Below are 23,543 nucleotides of genomic sequence, written 5' to 3' on the forward strand. Positions count from 1 at the left end.
CCCATTCACGTCTATTGAACGTCTACTTCCTATTCAAGTGAAAAGAAATGGGCCATGGAAGTGATGGGACGGCTTCTTGTAATTACACCTGCTTGACAGCAAGCAGTTACCCTGGTTTCACACCTAGGCGTTTCTCAAACGCGCGTTTCTATGCGCGTTTTTGTCGCGCGATTTTATGCGCGTTTTTTTTAATAGTGAACGCGCGTTTGACGCGCGTTTGGGTGATTGACAGCAGTGTTGTCCAAAGAGTCTATGGCCCAAACGCGCGTCAAACGCGCCAAAAAAAGCTCCTGTACTTGTTTGAGCGACGGGCGTTTTACAGCGCGATCGTACGCGCTGTAAAACGCCCAGGTGAGAACCATTCCCATAGGGAATCATTGGTTTCTCTGTGTTGAGCGTTTTACAGCGCGTAGGAACGCGCTGTAAAACGCTCAGGTGTGAACCCAGCGTTAAACAAAGAAGGGAAAGCTGCTCTTGCACGCAGCACAGCCTCCTGTTCAATCAGCTGATCAGAAAACTTCATTAAGTGTTAAAGGGGGTGCAGGCTTTTTCCTTAAGTCTGTGAATGTGAAATGATCGAGTCATATATTCAATCATCAGACTATGGCATATTTTCTTTATGCTAATATATATATATATATATATATTTAGAGAGATTAATATAATTTAAATAAATCTTACATTTAAAAGAGTCGTGTCACTTTAGCAAATATTTATGACGTAGCGAAAGCCCCTTACTACTGTATTGTTATTAGGGATGAGCAAAGGGAGCTAAAAGTTCGGTTTAATGCTGTATGGAGAGTCCGTCTCTATACAGCATTAAAATGTAAGGCCTCTTTCGAGGCAAAGTCAATTATTCCCGAAGTGTCGATTGGTAGGTGTGTCGGAACTGGAGCGGAGTTCGGATCCAAGTTTTAAAGTGTTTTTTCACATAAGAAATCAAATACCGAAGTTATTCACCAAAGTCTCGTGAGACTTTGTGAATAACTGACCTCGGCTCATTGGAGGCTGTACGTTTTAACGCTGTACGGGGACGGATCTCTGTACAGTATTAATCCAACGTTTTGAGCCAAGCGATTTTGGATGTAGGATCTGAAGCTCGCTTCGCTTATCATTAGTCATAACCATGGAAACTAGCAGTGTATAATGCGATGAAAAAATTAATCAACCCAGCAAAGGAGGCAATACGGACAATCACAATACATTAGTAAGTGTCTTGTATTAACTTTCTCTACATCATAAATGCCATTTCCTGCTGTGTATTTTTATTTATTTTTTTAAGGGGTTGTCTACCCCTTTAAAAAAAAAAATTACAAATGTACATGAAAAAAAGGTGTAAAAAGGATTTTTTTTTTTAATATTATTTTTATTTATTTTTTGCAAAATATACCAGTGTAAAGTAGCCACTGATTACCCTATAAGCGAGCAACATGCTTGTTCATTGGGTAATATGAATGTTTGTGCAGTCACTTAAATAGTTTTTTGTGTGGCAGCAGATCGCGCTGTCTAAACAGCACTAATCGGACAATGAATATAATGTTAAGAAATTGCACACTTCTGCATCAGTGACTGTCAGCACAAGTGAGAAAAGGTCTTGAAAGAGAAATCAGGTTAGGAATGAAGCTGTGCTTGTACACGAAAGCTAGTGACGGCCTCAGCATTCAGGATGCACAGGCCTCACATCTTAAATGGGACATGCCCACAGAAAAAAAATCTTAACACTGTAGGTTTCAAAATGTAAATCGGAGGCCCAATTATAAATGAATGGAAATTGCAACTGATCCTTTGGATTAACTCTGTTCGTTAAAGGTGCCCATACCCTTTAAAAATAATGTAGTTATGTGTCCCCCTTGATACCATGACTCTGTAGATCAATCTAATGTTACATTGTATCTTGGTAAATGAGTATGCTATTTATAAAATTTCTAAACTTTATCTGTTTTCATTGTGCACTCAGAATAGGTTTGTGTAATTTTAACGCTGTAATTTTGGCTAAAATTTTCTTGCCCTCTTGGTGAAAGACTTCTTCTCTGGTCTGATTTTCAGACTCCTCGAAGACAGAAGAGACTTTTCTGTCGGTATCATGATGGAAATGGGAATCCTTTACTAATTTTAGGTCCTGTTAAGGAAGAGGATGAGTGGGATAGTCCACGTATTGTTCGTTACCTGGATGTTTTGTCCAGTGATGAAATTGAGAAAATTAAAGAGTTGGCAAAGCCAAAAGTAAGTAATACCCTGATTTTCTTGTACCGCAAATCATAATGCACATGCATAAATAAATATATAAATTATATACAGATTGGGCAACAAGTGACAGGTTTGCCTTTTACAGGGGTTCTTTGGGAATTAATAAAATAAAATACTTTATAATACCTTTAAATGCACTTTTAGGGCTCATTCACAGGAACGGATGCGGACCCGTTCGCTTCCGCTCCGTATCTCTGGATTTGCGGACCCACTGAAGTGGAGTGCTTTCTGAGGTTCTGTTCCGTGCCTCCGCACTGCAAAAAGATACAGCAAGTTCTATCTTTTTGCGGAACGGACGGATCATGGAGCCATTCAAGTGAATGGGTATGCGATCCCCATGCAGCTGCCCCACGGACGGTGCCTGTGCATTGCGGACCGCAATTTGTGGTCTACAGCACTGGCTTCACACTGTCGTGTGACAATGCCCTTAGACTAGACAGTTTATAGGTGTGCTATATTTATTATCCAGCAACAGCCTCTGTGATAAATCTGGTGCAGTTTAACCCTTTCGCTATACCTTCTAAACCTTGAAAAACCTGTAACCACACTCTTTATCGGCATCCCCGTGCGGCCAATGGGGATGCCGGCAATTGAATTTAATACTCTTGGTCTCTCTGAATAGTAGAGTATGGTAATACTGAATTTGAAAAAATTATAAATGGAAAAAGATATATAAACAATATATATCACTTCTCTTTTCTTATTATAAAAATAAACACATAAATAACAAAAAATATAAACATCATGGGCATCACCACGTCTGAAACCGCATGTACTAATACAATATAATATATTTTTCCAATATGGCGAATAGCGTAATTGAAAAAAGTATGAAAATAGCCAATTCACAATTTTTTTTATTGCTTATCTTACCCCCAAATTTTTTTATAAAATGTGATCAAAAAGTCACACACTCCAAAATGGTATCAATAAAAACTACAGATCGTCCTGCAAAAATGTAGCCCCCGTACAGCTCAGTACTTTTTTTCCTACTGCAATTAAATGGTGACATTAGAAAGTACAACTTGTCCTGCAAAAAACATATGGGTATGTGAGCAGAAAAAAATAAAATAATATATGGATCCAGAAAGCACTGGAAGAAAAATTAAAATGAAAAAAACCTCCGGTATCCAAGGCATTAAGAATATCTGTATGAGTTTATGCTGTTGTAATTTTTTGGATTTTTTATTTTTTTTTGAATTTTATAAAAAATATATTTTATTTAAAAAAACTCATACTAAGGCCTCATGCACATGCACATATTTTCTTTCCGTGTCAGTTCCGTCTTCCGTTCTGGAAGGTACTCTGTTTTCATTCTGTTTCCGTATGTCCGTATTCCCGTTCTGCGAAAAAATAGAACATGTCCTATTATTGTCCGCGTTACGGACAAGGATAGTACTGTTCTATTAGGGGCCAGCAGTTCAGTTCTGCAAACTACGGAATGCACACGGACGCCATCTGTATTTTTTGCGGATCCGTTTCTTGCGGACCGCAAAATACATACGGTCGTGTGCATGAGGCCCAAGGCCTCTTGCACACAAATTTATTTATTTATTCTTATTTTTTTTCCGTTTACATTCCATTTTTTGCATTCCATTTTGGATCTCCCAAAAAAAACGGAAGGTACTCTGTATGCCTTCCATTTCCAAATTTCAGTTTTTCCGTTCTGTTTAAAGATATAAAATGTCCTATTATTGTCCGCATAACGGGGACAAGGATAGTACTGTTCTATCAGGGACCATGTTCCGTTCCACAAAAAACAGAATGCACACGGACGTCATCCGTATTTTTTGCAGATCCGTTTTTTTGCAGACCGCAAAATACAAAAAAAAGCCATACTGTCGTATGCAAGAGGCCTTATGCTACTAAACCTAAGGGTGCAGTGCAGATTCCACGCCAGAATGCCAGCAATGGCCTTGTGGTGTTTGTCTCCCATTGTTTTCAGTGCTTGGCTGCGCTACTGTTCATGTGGCCAGTGATTTTAAAGCTGCGGTGCACCAAGAAAGGATATGTTCTTTCGTGGTGCAGTCTCCGGATGGACAAAGACACGCTCATTTTATAAATTTTGGTATTCTTGGCGCATACATTTTCTACAAAATTATTTGTGCCTGTCCACTGGCGTCAAGGCGATCTCTATAGGACAGGAACCTTACACTAAATGCTACCTGTTATGTGCCATACTGTCCACCATAAAATACAGAGAATGCAGGTTCCACATGCTTGCAGAGCCCACTGTATGTGCCAGAAGGCTTCCAATGAATGCAGGGAGAGCAGGCTACAGCTTATTACTTGCACTAATGTCCAGATGGATGCCGCAGTTGAAAGCTGCGGTTTAGCTTCATTTAGTGGAACGCATCTGTGGGGTTGAAACTGAAAAATTGTAGCAGAAATGTCTGAATTCTGCTGTCAACATTCCCTTACAGTATATTTACTGCTACCATATGACTCCTTTTTCTTATGTATTTTATCATGTACATTCAATGTTGGATTTTATTTTCTGTTAAACTGTTTAATGTGATGTGTATTTTGAACATAGCAGTATACAGTTTGTCCAGTCATGCACAGTGACCACCTCTACCTTGTACTTCAATAATTTGTGTGGTTTAAAAAAATGTACCTTTTGCTTTAAGTGTAACTTAAACCTAGCCTAAGACTTTCATATCATTTCTTGCATCTGGATTGTTTTTTTACTCTGACAGTCCACCCATGATGGCTCTTAATGACAGGTTTGGTAGAGTATAGACTACATATAGCCACAAATATCCACTTGCACTATTTCAAAGTATATTTTCAGAGAAAGTTTTGGAGTGTACATGGAAAGCATAAGTTCTCTATTTTCAGATTATGGAAAGCCAGAAAATACAGCTGGAAAAATTTAATTAAATTGTGGAGCCATGTTCCATCTTGGCTCAGCTGAATTTGATATTTTTATTTGGCAGAAATACTTTTGGGAGTCAAAAAAAAAAAAAACTTGTCACGGAGCACTAGAATTGTTATGTGTACTGTCAGATATGATCCTAATGTATGGAATACAAGGATACTATAATAGTGGTAGTATAGATGCTCATGCTTTTAGATTGTCCCACTTCTGGGAAAAGGCCTCCATGTGGTTGTATAACTTGCCTTAAAATCTATAGAATTAGAACAAGCTAGATGGCTGGGTTCACATCGATGACTATCCTCATCTAGGAAAATTCTAGAAATCAGGGTTCAACAAAAAAAAGCTGAAAAAAGCAAGAAATCCTACCATTGAGGAGAAAATCCTCATGGGTTTGTGGCTTCCTGGATTCCTCTCATTGTATTGAAATCCACTGCAATATTTCTCAAGTAATTTTCAGATCATGTGTTGAGTTGCAGCTGACTCTTGGGGTCCATCCACACGTCTGTAGAATGGATCCACATCCATTCCGCAATTATCCGGAACGGGTGCTGATCCATTCATTCTCTATGGGGCCGGAAGAGATACAAAGAGCACACTATGGGCTCTCCGCATCCGCCTTTCCGGAGCGCGCTCCCGATCGTCCGCAGCTCCGCAAGAAAATAGGCATTTCTATGGGGGTGCCAGCCAGGTGTATTGCGGATCCGCAATTCACTACAGATGTCTGAATGGAGTCTTAAAGGGAATCTGTCACTAGCATATTAGCAAAAAAATTTTTTTATGAATCCATGTGTAATAAAGTCGCTTATTTCCATATGTCTTGTTCTTTTTATTCTGTGTCTTGTCATTTCTTCAAAAAAAAAAAAAAAGCTTTTTATGATATTCAAATGAAGCTGTAAGGAGCCCAGAGGGGTGTTATTCTTTGTTCACGGTGCCCAGGAACGCCCCTCTGAAGTGCCGTGCCCGCCTAAATTTGAAAACTAAGAACTCCTCCAAGATCGCCTAAATCGCCTCCCAGAGGCGAGGCTAAGTGCTCCCCCGCCCCCAGCGCCGCGCTCTGCGGCAAACACCCCCGATCCTCCTCTCACCCGCATCCGAAATCCCGCCCAGGCGCAGTGCTGGCGATTGCCTGCGCGATAAGACGACTGAGGGCAACAGCCCAGTGACGCTGTTGAAGCTGTTGCCCTCAGTAGTCTTATCATCGCGCAAGCAATCGCAGTCACTGCACCTGCGCGGGATTTCGGATGCGGGTGAGAGGAGGATCGGGGGTGTTTGCCGCAGAGCGCGGCGCTGGGGGCGGGGGAGCACTTAGCCTCGCCTCTGGGAGGCGATTTAGGCGATCTTGGAGGAGTTCTTAGTTTTCAAATTTAGGCGGGCACGGCACTTCAGAGGGGCGTTCCTGGGCACCGTGGACAAAGAATAACGCCTCTCTGGGCTCCTTACAGCTTCATTTGAATATCGTAAAAAGCTTTTTTTTTTAAAGAAATGACAAGACGCAGAATAAAACGAACAAGATATATGGAAATAAGCTACTTTATTACACATGAATTCATAAAAAAAAAATTGCTAATATGCTAGTGACAGATTCCCTTTAAAGTGTTATTTAGTGCAATGTTTTCCACATTCCCCTTCATTTCTGCTCTGCCTGCATGCTGCAGCAGGTACCTGGGTCAGATTGTGGGTTCCCCACACCTTCCAGACATTTATGGCGTGTCCTTTTGGATAAGCTACAAACATGTATGATGGCAGTCGGGTAGTTGATTCAGCTTTTTTATTTATTTTATTTTTTAAAGCAGTTACTGTATGGAAGAAAATCTGTAGATTCTGTTTGAAGTACTGTACTAAAGTAGACCGATGGCGCTGCACGAGTTCTTCATACTGTTCAATGTAGCAGAGTTCCTGGTCCACATCTGCTTTTTTTGGGAGCAGAAAATGAAAAAAATTGCCAAGCCTCCCTAGTATATATTTATTCACCATAACAACTGACCGACATGATAAAAACCACATGTAGAACCGAATTCCACTTCAGATCAGCTGATCCAAGCTATAATTTGGCAATAAATGTTGTAGGATTAAATTATAAATCAGACTAGACACGAAAGATTAAGTGGATTATCATCATTGCGCTAAACTTGTGCTTACTTAATTAGGTGTGGTCGGTGATGAGGCTTTATATGTTTGGGTGGATTAGATGTGAGGAGAGCTGGAACTGTTCACACTTAGACCACTTTTGAACTCGCAGCATGTGTCTGCATCAGCACCCGTCCTGACCCCCCAGCACTGACGGTGTCGCATAGCATTATATTGATTTTATGATGCTATGTAACCCTTAGGTTGGTTTCACAAGGGCGTTGCGGGAAAAGGTGCGGGTGCGTTGCGGGAACATGCACGATTTTTCTACGCAAGTGCAAAACATTGTAATGCGTTTTGCACGCACGTGAGAAAAATCGGCATGTTTGGTACCCAAATCCGAACTTCTTCACAGACGTTTGGGTTAGGTATTCTGTAGATTGTATTATTTTCCCTTATAACATGGTTAAAAGTGAAAATAATAGCATTCTTAATACAGAATGCATAGTACAATAGGGCTGGAGGGGTTAAAAAAAATTTTTTACAAAAATTTAACTCTCCTTAATCCACTTGATCGCGCAGCCGGCATCTCTTCGTCTTCTTTGCTGTGCACAGGAATAGGACCTTTGATGACGTCACTGTGCTCATCACATGGTCCAATCGCATGGTGAGGGACCATGTGATTGGATCATGTGATGTGACGTCACCACAGGTCCTTAGCCGGCAGCTCAACATTACAGAAGAAGACAGAGATCCGCAACTACGCGATCAAATGGTCTCAGTGAGTTAATATATATATTTTTTTAACCCCTCCATCACTATTTTACTTATTACCATGTTATAAGTGAAAATAATACAGATCGGGTCCTCAGCCCGATAGTCACCTAGCAACCATGCGTGAAAATCACTTTTATGGGGCCTGCGTTGCGTGAAAAAAGCTGAATATAGAGCATGCTGCGATTTTCACGCAACGCACAAGTGATGCGTGAAAATCACCGCTTATGTGCACAGCCCCATAGAAATTAATGGGTCAGGATTCAGTGCGGGTGCAATACGTTCAACTCGTGCATTGCACCCATGTGAAAGGGGCCTTACAGTTCTGGAATGTATTGAACAGTCTTGCCTCTCCTGGGCTTTTGGCCTACAAGATTTCAGGGCAATGTAGAATCCAGCAATTTCACACTCACAGATGGTTGAGAGTGCATGGTCCAAAAAGGGGCAGCTATTCCTCCGAATGTACAATACAAAAAACAAAGTTAGACCAGTACCTTCAAACAGTATGAAAAAAGGGGGGGTTCAGGTGCACGATACCATGGCTACAATGCAAAAGGAAACAAGAACTACAAGTAGCAGCGCACTGCCTTTTTTTTAATACTATTTGGAGGTGCTGGTCTAACTTTGTTTTTTGCTTTGCTTTGTACATTTAGGGGAGTGGCTGCCCCCTTTTGGACCATGCACTCTCGCCCATCTGCCCAGGGCTTTCCTATACATCTAAAAAAATATTTAAGTATGCTGATGTAAACCTGCTTTATGGAAAAAAGGGCACTATTTTTGGCCTACAACTAATGAATAGACCTCTATCTATTGGTCTTATATATGCCAAGAACTTTTCCCATCATATATGCCAAACTAGGGCTCAAATACAGTGTATTCAGAGCCTAACAGCCCAACAATATGAAACAACTGCACAGCGGGATTTGCCAGGTCGCTCCTCTGTATATTTGCTGGGTTGTGGCTGGATCTCCGCCGGCCTCCGTTATAATGAATGGGGCCGGACGGGCTGTTCCCGGCCAGATCTGTTTCACGCAAGTGTGAAAGAAGCCTAACACGTCACAGATTTTGAATTGAGGTATAGCAGCAAGCACATGACTTTTTGCAGGCCACTGTATAGTGAAGCACTGTATTCCACTATGAATACCACTCATATGGTTGTACTCACAAGCGTAATTAGTTATGCAGGAACATCACTCAAAATCAGAGGCTTCGCTTTCTCTTCAACTCGCTGTATAAAATATTTAAACCGCTCCAATAGTGAAGCACCACTTTAAAAACCAGTATAAAATTGGGTTGATTATACTCAAACGTATAAAACGGTAACAGGCAATGTAATAAAACAATCCTGCCAGACCTGGGTTTCGCCCAAACTTCATCAGGGGTGTGTTCCACACTTTTCCTCACAAGTCTCTAAATACCCTCATACTCCTCACCCATTGCCTAGAACAGTGGTGGCGAACCTATGGCACCCTCTCTGTGGGCACCCGCTCCCTGGTATGGTGTACCAGTATGCCTTAGACTTTTCCTGCCATTCATCAGCACAGGGCTCACTATGAACAGCACAGGCAGCGCACTAAATGTAGGCAGGCTATTACAGCTACATGATAAAGTACATGGAAGATATACTATATTGGCATTCCGGTTAAAGTGCGTGTTGGCACTTTGAGATAAATAAGTGTGTTTTGGGTTGCAGTTTGGGCACTCGGTCTGTAAAAGGTTCGCCATAACTGGCTTAGAACAACCTTTTAGTTTAAAATATTCAAAAATTCCAATAACCAGCAAAGTGTCATCCCTCATCCACAGATTAAATACAAAGCCTTACTAATGTACTAATGTTATCACTATTTCTTGTTTTAGTACATTCCCTCATCTCTTTTACTTCACTCACAAACCCTTCATTTATAAATCTCCTTCAACTCCTCCTTCAGCCCGTAGCAGCTCACGTGATACACACCTACCTTCCCTGATTGGTCTGCGGTGACACACACCTGTCACCGTTGTTCCACCAGGCACGGCTTCAAGTCTAATTCCACATTAAATAAATAAATAAATAAAACAGGCACTCACCACCTGGTGTATATAATCTTATTTATCTGAATACAATATCTTAAAACACACTAATGTTCAATTACATACATATTCTCCTATATAAAATATAAAAAAGCCTAACACATATGCTTCATTGGATCTGTCATGTCAATAATACACAAATTCTTATATATTGAAGCTAGTTGGCAGGTATCTCTAAGTCTGATATTGATATAATAGTCTGCCTTAGGTGTTTGTGTTCCTATAACGTGTCCCCAGGGCAAGGGCAAGTACAATGTGTAGACCAATTGCACTAAAATATGGTCTCAAAGAATGTCAATCAAAGAGTGTCCACAATGTGTCAACCTATCAATGGTATATCCATCGTGAAAAAGATGTATAAAAATATATATTAAAAAAAAAGTAAAAAATTTTGAAACATCCAATTGTGCAAAATATAGTAAAGTCCTCATGCAGTATTCAGACCTCAGGACAGAAGTTTTTTTGTGGTATCACAATGTTCATCAATATTCCTCCAATGTTAGCAATCAATACAGCTTGAGGGTTAAGTATTAGTATATGGGGTTAGGTATTAGTATATAGGGGTTGCGTCTGGGGTGTCCCCCTGATGCGCGCCCTCTTACCTTCCCCTACGCGATGTTTGTTTCTTTGCAGTAGTGGTCGGCTTTAGCAGGATTAGCTGGATGGTATCCCTGTATTGCGTCCCTGTATGCTGCGGAATATCCACTCAAGTCCGATAGTTGTTCACGGGAACCTCTGCGTTCTTAGTGTATCACGTGGCCTCCCTCTGAGGTCATCAAACCTTGCCTGGTTTGCGTGTCACTATCCTGGCAACTCTCGTATTGTCTCGCGATAAGTCGGACCAATACTCCTGATTGTAGATAGATGAATGGATATGCCAGTCCGTTTAAGAAGCGATATTATTAGATGCGCTTTCTTTGAGTTTAGGTGGGTAGTTATTCCTCTCCAAATCTGCCAGACACATTTCGAGGGTTACCCCTCTTCCTCAGTGGCTTTGATATGAGATCCAACTACCCCATGCTTATATACTATGTGGTTCCAAGCCACCCACCTAAACCCCGGCATGGATTTATATTATATACATACTTATTTTGACATTTCTCCTTAGTTCAGTAAAAAAAATTACACACCTATATATGACAGTCCGATTGAATCTAAAATCACAGTTGGAACCTAAGAACACTCATCTTGTTTATTATATTTAATTTGATTGTATCTCTTGTCCACCTGTTACGTTGTTTCCTGGTGGATAAATCTCAATAGAGCAAAGAGAGGGAAATAGTCCATCATAGGATCATGGCTAAGGGGAAAAACGCATCTGCGTCTGTAATGAGCTTTCTGTTGGCTGGGTGTCTACCCTTTCACCTTTATTTCATTTTATTCTTCTTCTTTATAATCAATCTTCTATATCGGAAGTGTCTCTTTTACTTCTTTTTAATAGTTGTAGTTTTTCCTAATTTTTCATTCTATTACCTCATTTTCTTTCATTCACTCCTCCTCCGAAAATCCCAGTGTGTATTATTATAAGAGAATCTCCTCGAAAAACCGCATCAGTTTCCCAAAGAAATGCACCTACTTTTCTTATGCGTTTAGGGTGCGGTTCTTTCAGAAATATTACTGAAGGTATATTTATTGAGAGCATGCTTTCTATGTACTCCCAGAAGGGTATCATGAAACATGCTCGTGGTGTTTCTGTCAGAGTTTTTCTCTGCCCCATATCGTCCAGATTGAGGGCAAGGGTATACAATATTAACCTCCTTTATCCTATATCTCTCCAACTACTGTTGTGTATTGAAATATTAGCTGAGTTATGATATATCCCAATGCAGAATGAGAGGATCTCCTCGAAAAAACGCATCAATTTGCCCAAAAAAACGCACCTGTGTTTCTTGTGCGTTTCGGGTGCATTTCTTTCAGAAATATTGCCAAGGGTGGAGAAGAGATACAATCAAATTAAATATAATAAACAAGATGAGTTTTCTTAGGTTCTAACTGTGATTTTAGATTCAATCGGACTGTCATATTATAGGTGTGTAAATTTTTTTTATTGAACTAAGGAGAAATGTCAAAATAAGTATGTATATGATATAAATCCATGCCGGGGTTTAGGTGGGTGGCTTGGAACCACACAGTATATAAGCAGGGGGTAGTTGGCTCTCATATCAAAGCCACTGAGCAATAGGGGTAACCCTCGAAATGCGTCTGGGCGATTTGGAGAGGAATAACTACCCACCTAAACTCAAAGAAAGCGCATCTAATAATATCGCTTCTTAAACGGACTGGCATAACCATTCATCTATCTACAATCAGGAGTATTGGTCCGACTTATCGCGAGACAATACGAGAGTTGCCAGGATAGTGACACGCAAACCAGGCAAGGTTTGATGACCTCAGAGGGAGGCCACGTGATACACTAAGAACGCAGAGGATCCCGTGAAAATCTATCGGACTTGAGTAGATATACCGCAGCACACAGGGACGCAATACAGGAATACCATCCAGCTAATCCTGCTTAAGCGGACTACTACTGCAAAGAAACAAACATCGCGTAGGGGAAGGAAAGAGGGACGCCCCAGACGCAACCCCTATATACTAATACCTAACCCCATATACTAATACTTAACCCTCAAGCTGTATTGTTTGCTAACATTGGAGGAATATTGATGAACATTGTAATACCACTAAAAAAACTTCTGTCCTGAGGTCTGAATACTGCATGAGGACTTTACTATATTTTGCACAATTGGATATTTCTACTTTTTTTTACTTTTTTTAAATATATTTTTATATATCTTTTTCACGGTGGATATACCATTGATAAAGAAAAAGAGGAAAAGTCCAGCTTGATTAAATGTTACCTTTTATTTTTCAGTGCGGATTAAAAGCCAGTTACACTCTAGTCAACATGTTTCGGATCAAAGACAATAGCGATCCTTCCTCATGACACACACATACTAAGGGGGAGGTTGCATATATAGTGCCTCCACCTGGAACAGGTGGACACACTAACTGCAGGTTCCTCCTTACAATGAAATTGACAGCACATGCTAAAAAGCATGGTGAGTAAAAACAAAGGAACACACATGGCTTATAGATCAAAAAATTCAGTAATGTAGCATCAAGTCGTGTTTCTGGTTAAGTCCATTTGGTATAGTGGACCCCATTTTGAAGATCCAGAACGACTCACGGTTCAAAAGCTTCTACTTGTAATTTCCACCCCTAGATGGTGGAGTAACCCTCTCCAAACCCTGCACAATTAGACCCTCTGTGTCACCTCCATGCACCAATGAGAAATGGAGGCTGACCGCAGACACATTTCTGGCATGTGAATGAGGAATGTCAGAGATGTGCCTGCATAGTCTGACCTTGAGGCCATTAGTGGTGCTGCCAATGTACTGGAGTGAACAGAGGGTACATGAAATACAATACACCACATGAGTGGTGTTACAGTTGATGTGTTTGATGGAAAAACATAGATTCATGGCATAGGAAAATACTTCCTTGCCAGGTCGCATATAGGAGCAACATCTGCAAATTTTGTGCCCACATTTATAACTGCCAAGAAACCGCAACCATACTGGAGAGGCTCGTGCCCCCTCAGTGAATAGAGAGGGGCAGAGTTTATTACTCAGCGTGGGCGCTCTGCGGGCTGAGCACAGGATGCCACCTTTCAAGACATTACACCATTGATCATCTGTTGACAGTATAGGTAAGTGCTTTCTTACTATGTTGCAAATCTGCGAATATTGTGTACTATAAGCCGTAACAAAAACAGGCAGACGAGAATGTCGTGACTGATCTGTATTTTCAGGGCGATGTGTGCGACTGTGGTGGGTAAATAATAATGTCTGTCTAGGTATAGACAGGGCCTGCTTCTGGGCATGTTCCAGACCATGCTGAGAATATTGTCTGGTGGAGAGGCCGCATCGCGCATCTCCACGCGGCATGTTGCGTTTTGAGTGCAGTTTCGTCTAATGCGAATAAACTCACCCTTAGGAATATTTTTAGCAACATGAGGAGGATGGCAAGAAGCCGCATGGAGAATTGTTACCCGCAGTTTCCTTGCGGAAAGTGCGGGTATGAATTGAATTAGTGTGCGCATCACCCTCAAGAGACAAATCCAGAAAAGAAATACAAGTGGCATGGAAATACAAAGTGAATCTCAGGCCGCAATAATTGCAGTTCAGAAAATCCCCAAAGAGTGGTATGGCCGCCACATCACCCGACCATATGAATAGCAGGTCGTCGATGTAACGGCCATACCACTCCAGGGAGGGTGCCCAAGGATTAGTCAGGGAGAACAAAAATGACTGTTCCCACCAGGCCATGTATAAATTGGCCAGGGAAGGGGAGAATTTAGCTCCCATGGAAACTCCCGATAATTGCAGAAAAAAACTGTCCTTGAACATAGAAAAATTATGTTTTAATAGAAAATTAAACCACGTCGCACACATAGCCCGAAAAGAAGTAGAAAAATCTGAATACACAGCAAGAAACCAACTGAGAGCCTTGATGGCCAAATCACGTGGAATGACAACGTAGAGGGAGGTCACGTCTGCAGAAATCCATGCAAAATGTGAATCCCATTTCAGGCTGTGAAAGGCCTGTAGAACACTCTTTGTGTCCTGCAGAAAACCGGGTATCTCCTGCACCAGGGGCTGAAGCAGAAAGTCAACCCAGGCTGAAAATGAGCCAATGCCCGACGCAATGGGACCATTGATAGGTTCACACATTGTGGACACTCTTTGATTGACATTCTTTGAGACCATATTTTATTGCAATTGGTCTACACATTGTACTTGCCCTGGGGACACGTTATAGGAACACAAATACCTAAGGCAGACTATTATATCAATATCAGCAAGACTTAGAGATACCTGCCAACTAGCTTCAATATATAGGAATCAGTGTATTATTGACATGACAGATCCAATGATGCATATGTTTTAGGCTTTTTTGTATTTTATATAGGAGAATATGTATGTAATTGAACATTAGTGTGTTTTAAGATATTGTATTCAGATAAATAAGATAATATATACCAGGTGGTGAGTGCCTGTTTTATTTATTTAGAATCTCTTGCATATATTGGGTGGATAGGTGAACCATCCGTAATACAGAGCACCCTCACTATATATCAGATATGGGTGAGCCACGATATACTTGCCATTATATAATTCCACATTAAGTCCGTGTGGTTGGATTGTTTCAAGCTCGTATATCCACTTAACCTCTAGCCGATCTATCTTTTTAACTGAATCTACTCCCCACCAGTCGCCTCTTACTAACTCTACTCCAGCAAAAATACAGTATTTCCCTGCGTATAAGACTACTTTTTAACACATGGAATGGGGAGAGCTTAACCATCCCAAGCAGGCTTTGTATGCAGTGTGCACAGAAAATACCGGTATATCGCTTGCCGTGATTGGCTGGTTGTTGTATACTGGGTTTGATTGGTGATTCTGAGGGAAGGCAGGGAGAAGCAGGAGCATCTGCACTTCCGCCAATTCTAATGTTTGAACGGCGGCTCTCTAATGAAGTTTGGTGTGCATCTTATCTGTGTTGGAAAAAAAACAGTCTATCTGGGGAGCAGATACATGTGGTGGTGACTACAGTACAGCACCAGTATCTGTACCGGTACATACAGTACAGCACCAGTATCTGTAACGGTTCGTACAGTACAGTATACAAATGGCTAACAGTCAAGACCCCATCATGGCTCTACCAGCAAGAAGAAAGAAAAATATGAAGCCAGTTTCAAAGTTAAAGTTGTAAACTTTGCCATGGAACATAATAGAAATAAAACTTTGATGCTGAATCCATCGCTTTATTTCTACTATTTCACGGTCTTGCCAAGGTTTCTGTGCATCCAGGAAGTTGATACAAGGGATAGACAGCCGGTGAGCTGGACATTGTTTACAACAAAATTTCCATGGAACATAATAACTGTGCTGCTGCAAGAGAATTTGGAGTAACAGAAAAGATGGTTCGGGACTGGAAAGCAAATGAAAAAGCATTAAAGAGTATGGGGGTAAGTGTGCATTAAGAAGAGGCACCCCATTTTGGCCAGAACTCGAAAAACATGTAGCAGACATAGGGAATGAGCATCGCCAAAACGGTTATGTAGTGACACAAAATAAAATACGTTTGTTTGCACTTCAGTGGGCCAAATCTAACCCAGATCACAGCAACAGATTTAAGTCCACTGCATCCTGGTGTACTAGATTCTTGGAAAGGCATAGTATGGTACTGAGGCAAAAGATTCAAATTGCACAACAATTACCTGCAGATCTTGATGCCAAAGTAAATAGTGTTGGAGGGGTAGTCTTATACGGCGAGTATAGCCCAAACCCTATATTTTGACTGGAAAAGTTGGGGGTCGTCTTATACACCCAGTCGTCTTATATGCTGGAAAATACGGGTAAGTCCTCTGGGATCCTTCTGGTGGACTCTCTTAAAATTCATGGAGACTCCTTGGGTCTCCAGACCCTTCCTGATATTATTTGTGCTCCTGTATGTGGACTTTCAATTTTCTCATTGTGTGCCCTACATACTTGAGGACGCACGGGCACTCCAGCATGTAGACAACCCCCTGAACTCTCACATTATAGAGCCAATAATATCTGTTAAATCTCTTATTTCAGTCCATTGAAAACGACTCTCATGGATCTGTCAAATACCAGATTATTGACAGCAGTGTGAACAGGACACCGTGGATGACCTGTTAAAATATACTTCATACTTTATTAATTGGTGTGTTTTTTTTTTTTTCAGCTGGCAAGAGCTACGGTTCGTGACCCGAAAACTGGAGTTTTAACCACAGCCAATTACAGGGTCTCGAAAAGGTAAGGACTCTTAGGTGCTTTTCTTCTGAATGCCAAACTGAATCAAAGTATAGGATTGGCTAGATACTTGGTTTCCTACAAATGCTAAATCAGATGCAGTCATTTTTGTATGCTGCACTGTCTCTCTATTGCATTTTATTTTGCATACATGTTATGTGATGCTAATGACATTCTTAGTGTATAAATGCTGTCAGATAATTTTTTAAGGCTGGGTCCATGTGCTTAAATGTTGAGAACATTTGGCTTGCTATTTGATTAATGTACTGAATGAATGTATAGTACACAGAATTAAAGCCAGTCATTCTTCATTCCGCTATCAGATCCTCATATCAGACCCCCATTTCAGATCTACTCATTAGAGACCCCCCCCCTCCATCAGATCCTCTCATTAGAACCCCCCCCCCCCCATCGGATTCTCTTATCATAGACCCCCCCACTCCATCAGATCTGCACATCAGAAACCCCTCCCTACCCATTGGATCCTCAGATCAGACTCCCCATTTTGGATCCCGCCATCAGACCCACGTATTAGACCTTCATGTCAGACCTCTGTATCAGACCTTATAATGGAAGCCCTTACTAGAATTTGCTTTATAAGATGCACTGCCATCCCCCCTACACTTTCTTGGGGAAAATGTGGGCTGGTTTCACACGGGCGTTGCGGGAAAAGATGCGGTAACATGCGCGATTTTCCGCGCGAGTGCAAAACATTGTATTGTGTTTTGCACACGCGTGAGAAAAATCGGCATGATTGGTGCCCAAACCCAGACTTCTTGGATTTAGGTTAGGTGTTGTGTAGATTTTATTATTTTCCCTTATAACATGGTTGTAAGGGAAAATAATAGCATTCTTAATTTACCTCCCCTTAATCCACTTGCTTGCGCAGCCCGGCTTCTGTCTTCATCTTTGCTGTGCACAGGAAAAGGACCTGTGGTGACGTCACTGCGCTTATCACATGATCCATTACCATGGTGATAATGATCGGGTCCGCATCCCGATCGTCTCCTAGCAACCGTGCTTGAAAATCGCACCACATCCACACTTGCTTGCGGATGTTTGCGATTTTCATGCAGCCCCATTCAATTCTATGGGGCCTGTGTTGCGTGGAAAACGCACCATATAGAACATGCTGCGATTTTTCACGCAACGCACAAGTGATGCGTGAAAATCACCACTCATGTGCACAGCCCCATAGAAATGAATGGGTCCGGATTCAGTGCGGGTGCAATGCGTTCACCTCACGCAGTGCACCCGCACGGAAATCTCACCAGTCTGAAAGGGGCTTTATGAGGCGAAAAATATGGTAATTTAGTAAAAAAATATAAAAAAAAAATCTAAATCCTCTACAAGCCAAATGATACGAGCGATTAAAATTAGGGCTGCAACGATTAATCGAAGTTATCGATAATATTCGATAACGGGATTCATCAACAAATCCAGTTATCGAATAATCGTCCAATTCGTTGCTATGGGGGGCAGAAGCGGGCAGTCAGGGTCCATAACCAGCAGTAACTTTTACTTCAACTTTAAATCAGCGCATCTTTACTAACTTCTATATTAACAAATGTCTGAACCAGGCAGTGAGACCTACCTTGACCCAGGTGAAATTAATACTTCACTTTTATTAATATATAAAAATCTGAATTTATAAATTGGTGCGTATTTTATTTATCTTTATTAGTTGTTTTTACAAACCAAAAATCCTATGCTGCCCATTTCCCCTGAAGAAGCTAAAATACTGGTGAAACATGTCGGGGGGCAGTTTCAGTTTTTAAATGCAGCCTTTCACTCCACAGTGAATAAGCTGTGGCTAGTCCGGCAGGATTATTTTCCAATAGTGTGATCATTCAAGAATTTAGGATAGACACGGCATCTAACTGTGTCTATCAAAGTTTGTAGGGCTATTTGCCATCTGGCATCAAGCCGGTCTGATGCTTATAAGGGTGCCAATTGCATCCCTTTGACAGTGGGTGATGCTTTCTGGTTCCCACTGCTTTACACTGCTACACTGACAGCACTATTCAGTTAGCAATAGCTCTATAAACAGTGATACGGTACTACCCTGTATCTAAAGGGAGAGGGTGGGAGTTAGTGCACTTCTCTGCGCCCTTCTCACTGTTCAGTATTCAAATCCACTAGTGGAGTGGCGACTGTATTTTTAACATAGGATTTTTGGTTTGTAAAAACAACTAATAAAGATAAATAAAACACGCACCCATTTATAAATTCAGATTCAAATATATATAATAATAAAAGTGAAGTATTAATTTCACCTGGATCAAGATGGCTCAAGATAGGTTCAAGCATTTGTTAAAATAGCTGTTAAAATACCTTACCCAGGGTAGGTCCAAACTATGACCATTCTTTACTAACTTACAATGAAGCTCCGGTAACAAGCGGAGCGGGCGGCGCCTGCTCTGCCTGCTTTATTCATAAAGTGGCGGAGCAGGCGCGTCACTTGAGTGAGTGACGTTACACCGCCGCCTGCTCTGCTTGTTACTGGAGCTTCATTGTATTTGTAAAGTAATAAAGATCATAAAGCTGATTTAAAGTTCAAGTAAAAGTTACTGCCAGTTAAGGAATAGTCTGAATACTGATGTGGCCGGTGTATTGGTAGATCTGTGGATGGCACTGTTATGGAGGGGATCTGTGGATGGCACTGTTATGGAGGGAATCTGTGGATGGCACTGTTATGGAGGGAATCTGTGGATGGCACTGTTATGGAGGGAATCTGTGGATGGCACTGTTATGGAGGGGATCTGTGGATGGCACTGTTATGGAGGGGATCTGTGGATGGCACTGTTATGGAGGGAATCTGTGGATGGCACTGTTATGGAGGGGATCTGTGGATGGCACTGTTATGGAGGGGATCTGTGGATGGCACTGTTATGGGGTGGATCTGTGGATGGCACTGTTATGGGGTGGATCTGTGGATGGCACTGTTATGGGGTGGATCTGTGGATGGCACTGTTATGGGGTGGATCTGTGCACTGCTATGGGTAGGGGGATCTGTGGCTTGTAGTGTTATGGGGAGGGGATCTGTTCACTGCTATGGGTAGGGGGATCTGTGGCTGGTAGTGTTATGGGGAGGGGATCTGTGGATTGCACTGTTATGGGGGAGATCTGTGGATGACACATATAGCATACGATGCTATATAGTGTCATCCATAGATTCCCCCCCCCCCTCCCCATAACGGTGCCATCCACATATCCCCCTCCATAACTGTGCCATCCACATATCCCCCTCCATAACGGTGCCACCCACAGATCCCCCTCCCCATAGCAGTGCACAGATACCCTCCATAACTTGTCTTTTTCACATTGTAATGCAAAATTTTAATAATTATGTAACTCCTAAATTTGTTTTAATATGGCCTTTGAACATAATTTTTCAACTAAAATCACAAACCTTTTTTTTTGTCATTTCAGTGTTCCCCCCCCCCCGATCAATCGATGAAATTATCGACAACTAATCGATTATTCAAATTATCGTTAGCTGCAGCCCTAATTAAAATGATATTTATACATGTTACATGTTTAAAGCAACCCTAACAATACAGTTTTCTTTTCCCCTTCTATATTTGCTTCTTTTATGTATCATTGGAGGATTATCTACAGGAGCATCCTCCACACTAACCTCTTTAGACATCACTTTGCATAGCAAGGCAGATCTTTATTCCAGTCAAGATCCATGTCTGATGTATATCATGTGGCAGTGAATATGACCTTTACACTTCTTTATATCTAGTGCCTGGCTGGAGGAATATGATGATCCTGTTGTTGCTCGGGTGAATCATCGCATGCAAGCCATAACTGGACTGACAGCGGACACAGCTGAGCTTCTGCAGGTAAAGGGAATCCACAGGAAGCTATTACTTCAGTGGAAATGTATGTTTTCTTCTTTCATTCCTTCAGCATTTCCACAAGTATTTTTTGGAGCTTGTACAAAATCAGTAGAATGGTATTGAACAATCTCAAAATAATTATTCAGTAGTATTGGTTATGTACAGTTATATATTGTAAATGTATTTAGGAAAATGGCACAGATTTGAGTCAATTTTGCATATATTATTATTTTCATTTTTTTTAAAGGCGTTAGAATAATAAAAAAAAATAAAAAAAGTAAACTTGTGCCAGACCCCACAGTGTTTTTTTTTTTTTCATGGCGGGTACTTTCACACTAGCGTTTTTCTTTTCCGGTATTGAGTTCCGTCCTAGGGGCTCAATACCGGAAAAAACTGATCAGTTTTATCCTAATGCATTCTGAATGGAGAGCATTCCAGTCAGGATGCATCAGTTCAGTCCCTCTTACGTTTTTTGGGCTGAAGAAAATACCTCCGCATGCTGCATTTTTCTCTCCGGCCAAAAATGGCAAATTTTTTAATGCCAGGTCCGGTAGTAAGTGTTCCGGAAAACCGGATCTGGTTTCCCAATCTGTGTATGCGCAGAACGTTATAAATTAGAAAAAAATAAATACAGGATCTGTTTTTCCGGATGACAACCTGAAAGACTGGTCCGGTGTTGCAATGCATTTGTCAGACAGATCCACATCCGGATAAGTCTCACAAAGGCATCTGTTTGTGTCCGGATTGCTGGACTGAACTGCCTGCCGGAATCCTCTGCCGCAAGTGTGAACGTAGCCTTCCTCTTGCAGTAAATATGACATGATAATTTTATTCTGTGGGTTGATACGGTTATGGCAATACCAAATGTATATAATTTTTTTATGTTTTTCAAATTTTTCAGCATAAAATCACTTTTGTGTTAAAAAATAAATTATATTTTGCATAATCATACTAAAGTCCGTAAATTAATTTTTTTCACCAATGTAGCGGGGGCTTGTTTTTTGCGGGATGGGTTGTAGTTTTTATTGGTATTGTTTTGAGGTACATATAATATTTTTTTTTCGTGGAGGGGAGGTGGCAAAAACAGCAATTCTGTCATTGTTTTATACATTATTTTTTACGGCGTTCACCGTGTGGGATTAGTATCATGATACTTATATAGTTCAAGTCGTTACGCACACGGCGATACCAAATATGCGTATTTTTATTTTTTTATTACATAAATGAACGGATATTAGAAATGTCGTGTGAACCGCCTTTAAAATGTTATTATTTTTTTATTTGTACTGATGACCTACCCTTAGGATAGGTCATCGGTATCTGATCGGTGGGGTCCGACACCTGGGACCCCTGCGGATCGGCTATTTGAAAAGGCATCGGTGCTCCTGTGAGCGCTGCAGGGTTTTTATATTTTTTTTATTTACATAAATGATTTTAATTACATAAATGAACGGATTTTCAAAAAGACTTTTTTTTTTTTTTTTTTACACTTCTTTTTTTATTTATCAAGACCCATTTGGATCTTGAAGATCCAGTGGGCCTTATGGATATACAGTGAAGCACTCCGGATTTGCGGACCCATTGAAGTGAATGGGTTCGCATCCGTGATGTGGAATGCCCACGGAACGGCACCCGTGTATTGTGGATCCGCAAATGTGGTCCACAATACAGCACTGGTCGTGTGCAAGAGCCCTAAGGCTAATCAGACGCTCAGGGTCTGATCAGCCTTAGGTACATGGGAGCCTGGACGTCTTGGCAACCATCGGGCCGCTGCCATCCCAGCAGCGGCGGCCCGATGGAAGGGAGAGGGAGCTCCCTACCTCTCAACCCCATGGATGCCACGGGCAGCTACTGACACTTGAGTATCACAGCCCTGGTAAGCTGTTTGGACGTGACTGTGCATCCAAATGCAGCTCCCTTGCAAGCCTAACCCTGCTTTCACACCTGAGCGTTTCCCAAACGCGCGTCAGACGCGCGTTTTTGACGCGCGTTTTTTGTAATAGTAAACGCGCGTTTGTGTCATTGACTGCAGTGTCCTATGGCCACAAACGCGCGTCAAAACGCCCCAAAGAAGCTCAAGTACTTGTTTGAGCGTCGGGCGTTTTACAGCGCGATCGTACGCGCTGTAAAACGCCCAGGTGAGAACCATTCCCATAGGGAAGCATTGCTTTTCATGTGTTGAGCGTTTTACAGCGCGTTTGAACGCGCTGTAAAACGCTCAGGTGTGAACTTAGGGTTAAAGAGGCGTAGAAAATCATAAATGAGATTGGCTGGCAGGCCCCTTTCCCACCCACACCCCTTTTGGTGTATGTGGCATGGATGGGGAAGAAGTCACAGATCCTGCTACAAATCCCCTATACAACCGAATCTGTGACAGATATACGCCAAAAATTAGCATATATCTATTCATAGATGACCCCTAAGTCTTTTTTTTTTTCTCTCCGACAGTTAGGCCCCTTGCAGTTAGGCCCCTTTTGTATTAGGGTTGTCCCTTGCTGCAGCGCTGGCCAATCGCAGCGCACAGCTCTTAGCCTGGGAGTCCCAGGCTATGAGCTGTGCGCTGCGATTGGCCAGCGCTGCAGCAAGTGACACGCCTAATACAAAAACTCCGTCCAGTACAACAGAGGGAGCTGCAGACACCGCAGCCTATACCGGGCGAACGGAGCCGCGCCCAGACATACTAGTAGGCACAGGGGGACCCCTGGGCGCAGCTCTGCCCACTGATATAGTTTGTTTTTAGTTTTTAAACTAGTGAAAGGTCCTCTTTAAGCAGCCCATCGTAATCCTAAAAATGTAACATAATATACCAAGTGC

At 41.6% G+C, this 23,543-nt stretch overlaps 1 protein-coding gene across 5 annotated transcripts in view; it reads left to right on the forward strand.

Annotated features, from left to right (window-relative positions):
* P4HA2 (prolyl 4-hydroxylase subunit alpha 2) overlaps positions 1-23,543 on the forward strand; it is a 172,053-nt gene that overhangs the window by 74,327 nt on the left and 74,183 nt on the right. For all 5 annotated transcript variants that reach the window (XM_044280783.1, XM_044280788.1, XM_044280787.1 and 2 more), the window contains 3 exons: positions 2,047-2,223; positions 16,814-16,884; positions 20,633-20,732. In XM_044280783.1, the coding sequence (XP_044136718.1) occupies positions 2,047-2,223; positions 16,814-16,884; positions 20,633-20,732 (348 nt within the window). The remainder of the gene's footprint in view (positions 1-2,046; positions 2,224-16,813; positions 16,885-20,632; positions 20,733-23,543) is intronic.

The sequence above is a fragment of the Bufo gargarizans genome, chromosome 2 (assembly GCF_014858855.1).
Source record: "Bufo gargarizans isolate SCDJY-AF-19 chromosome 2, ASM1485885v1, whole genome shotgun sequence".
Lineage (NCBI taxonomy): Eukaryota > Metazoa > Chordata > Amphibia > Anura > Bufonidae > Bufo > Bufo gargarizans.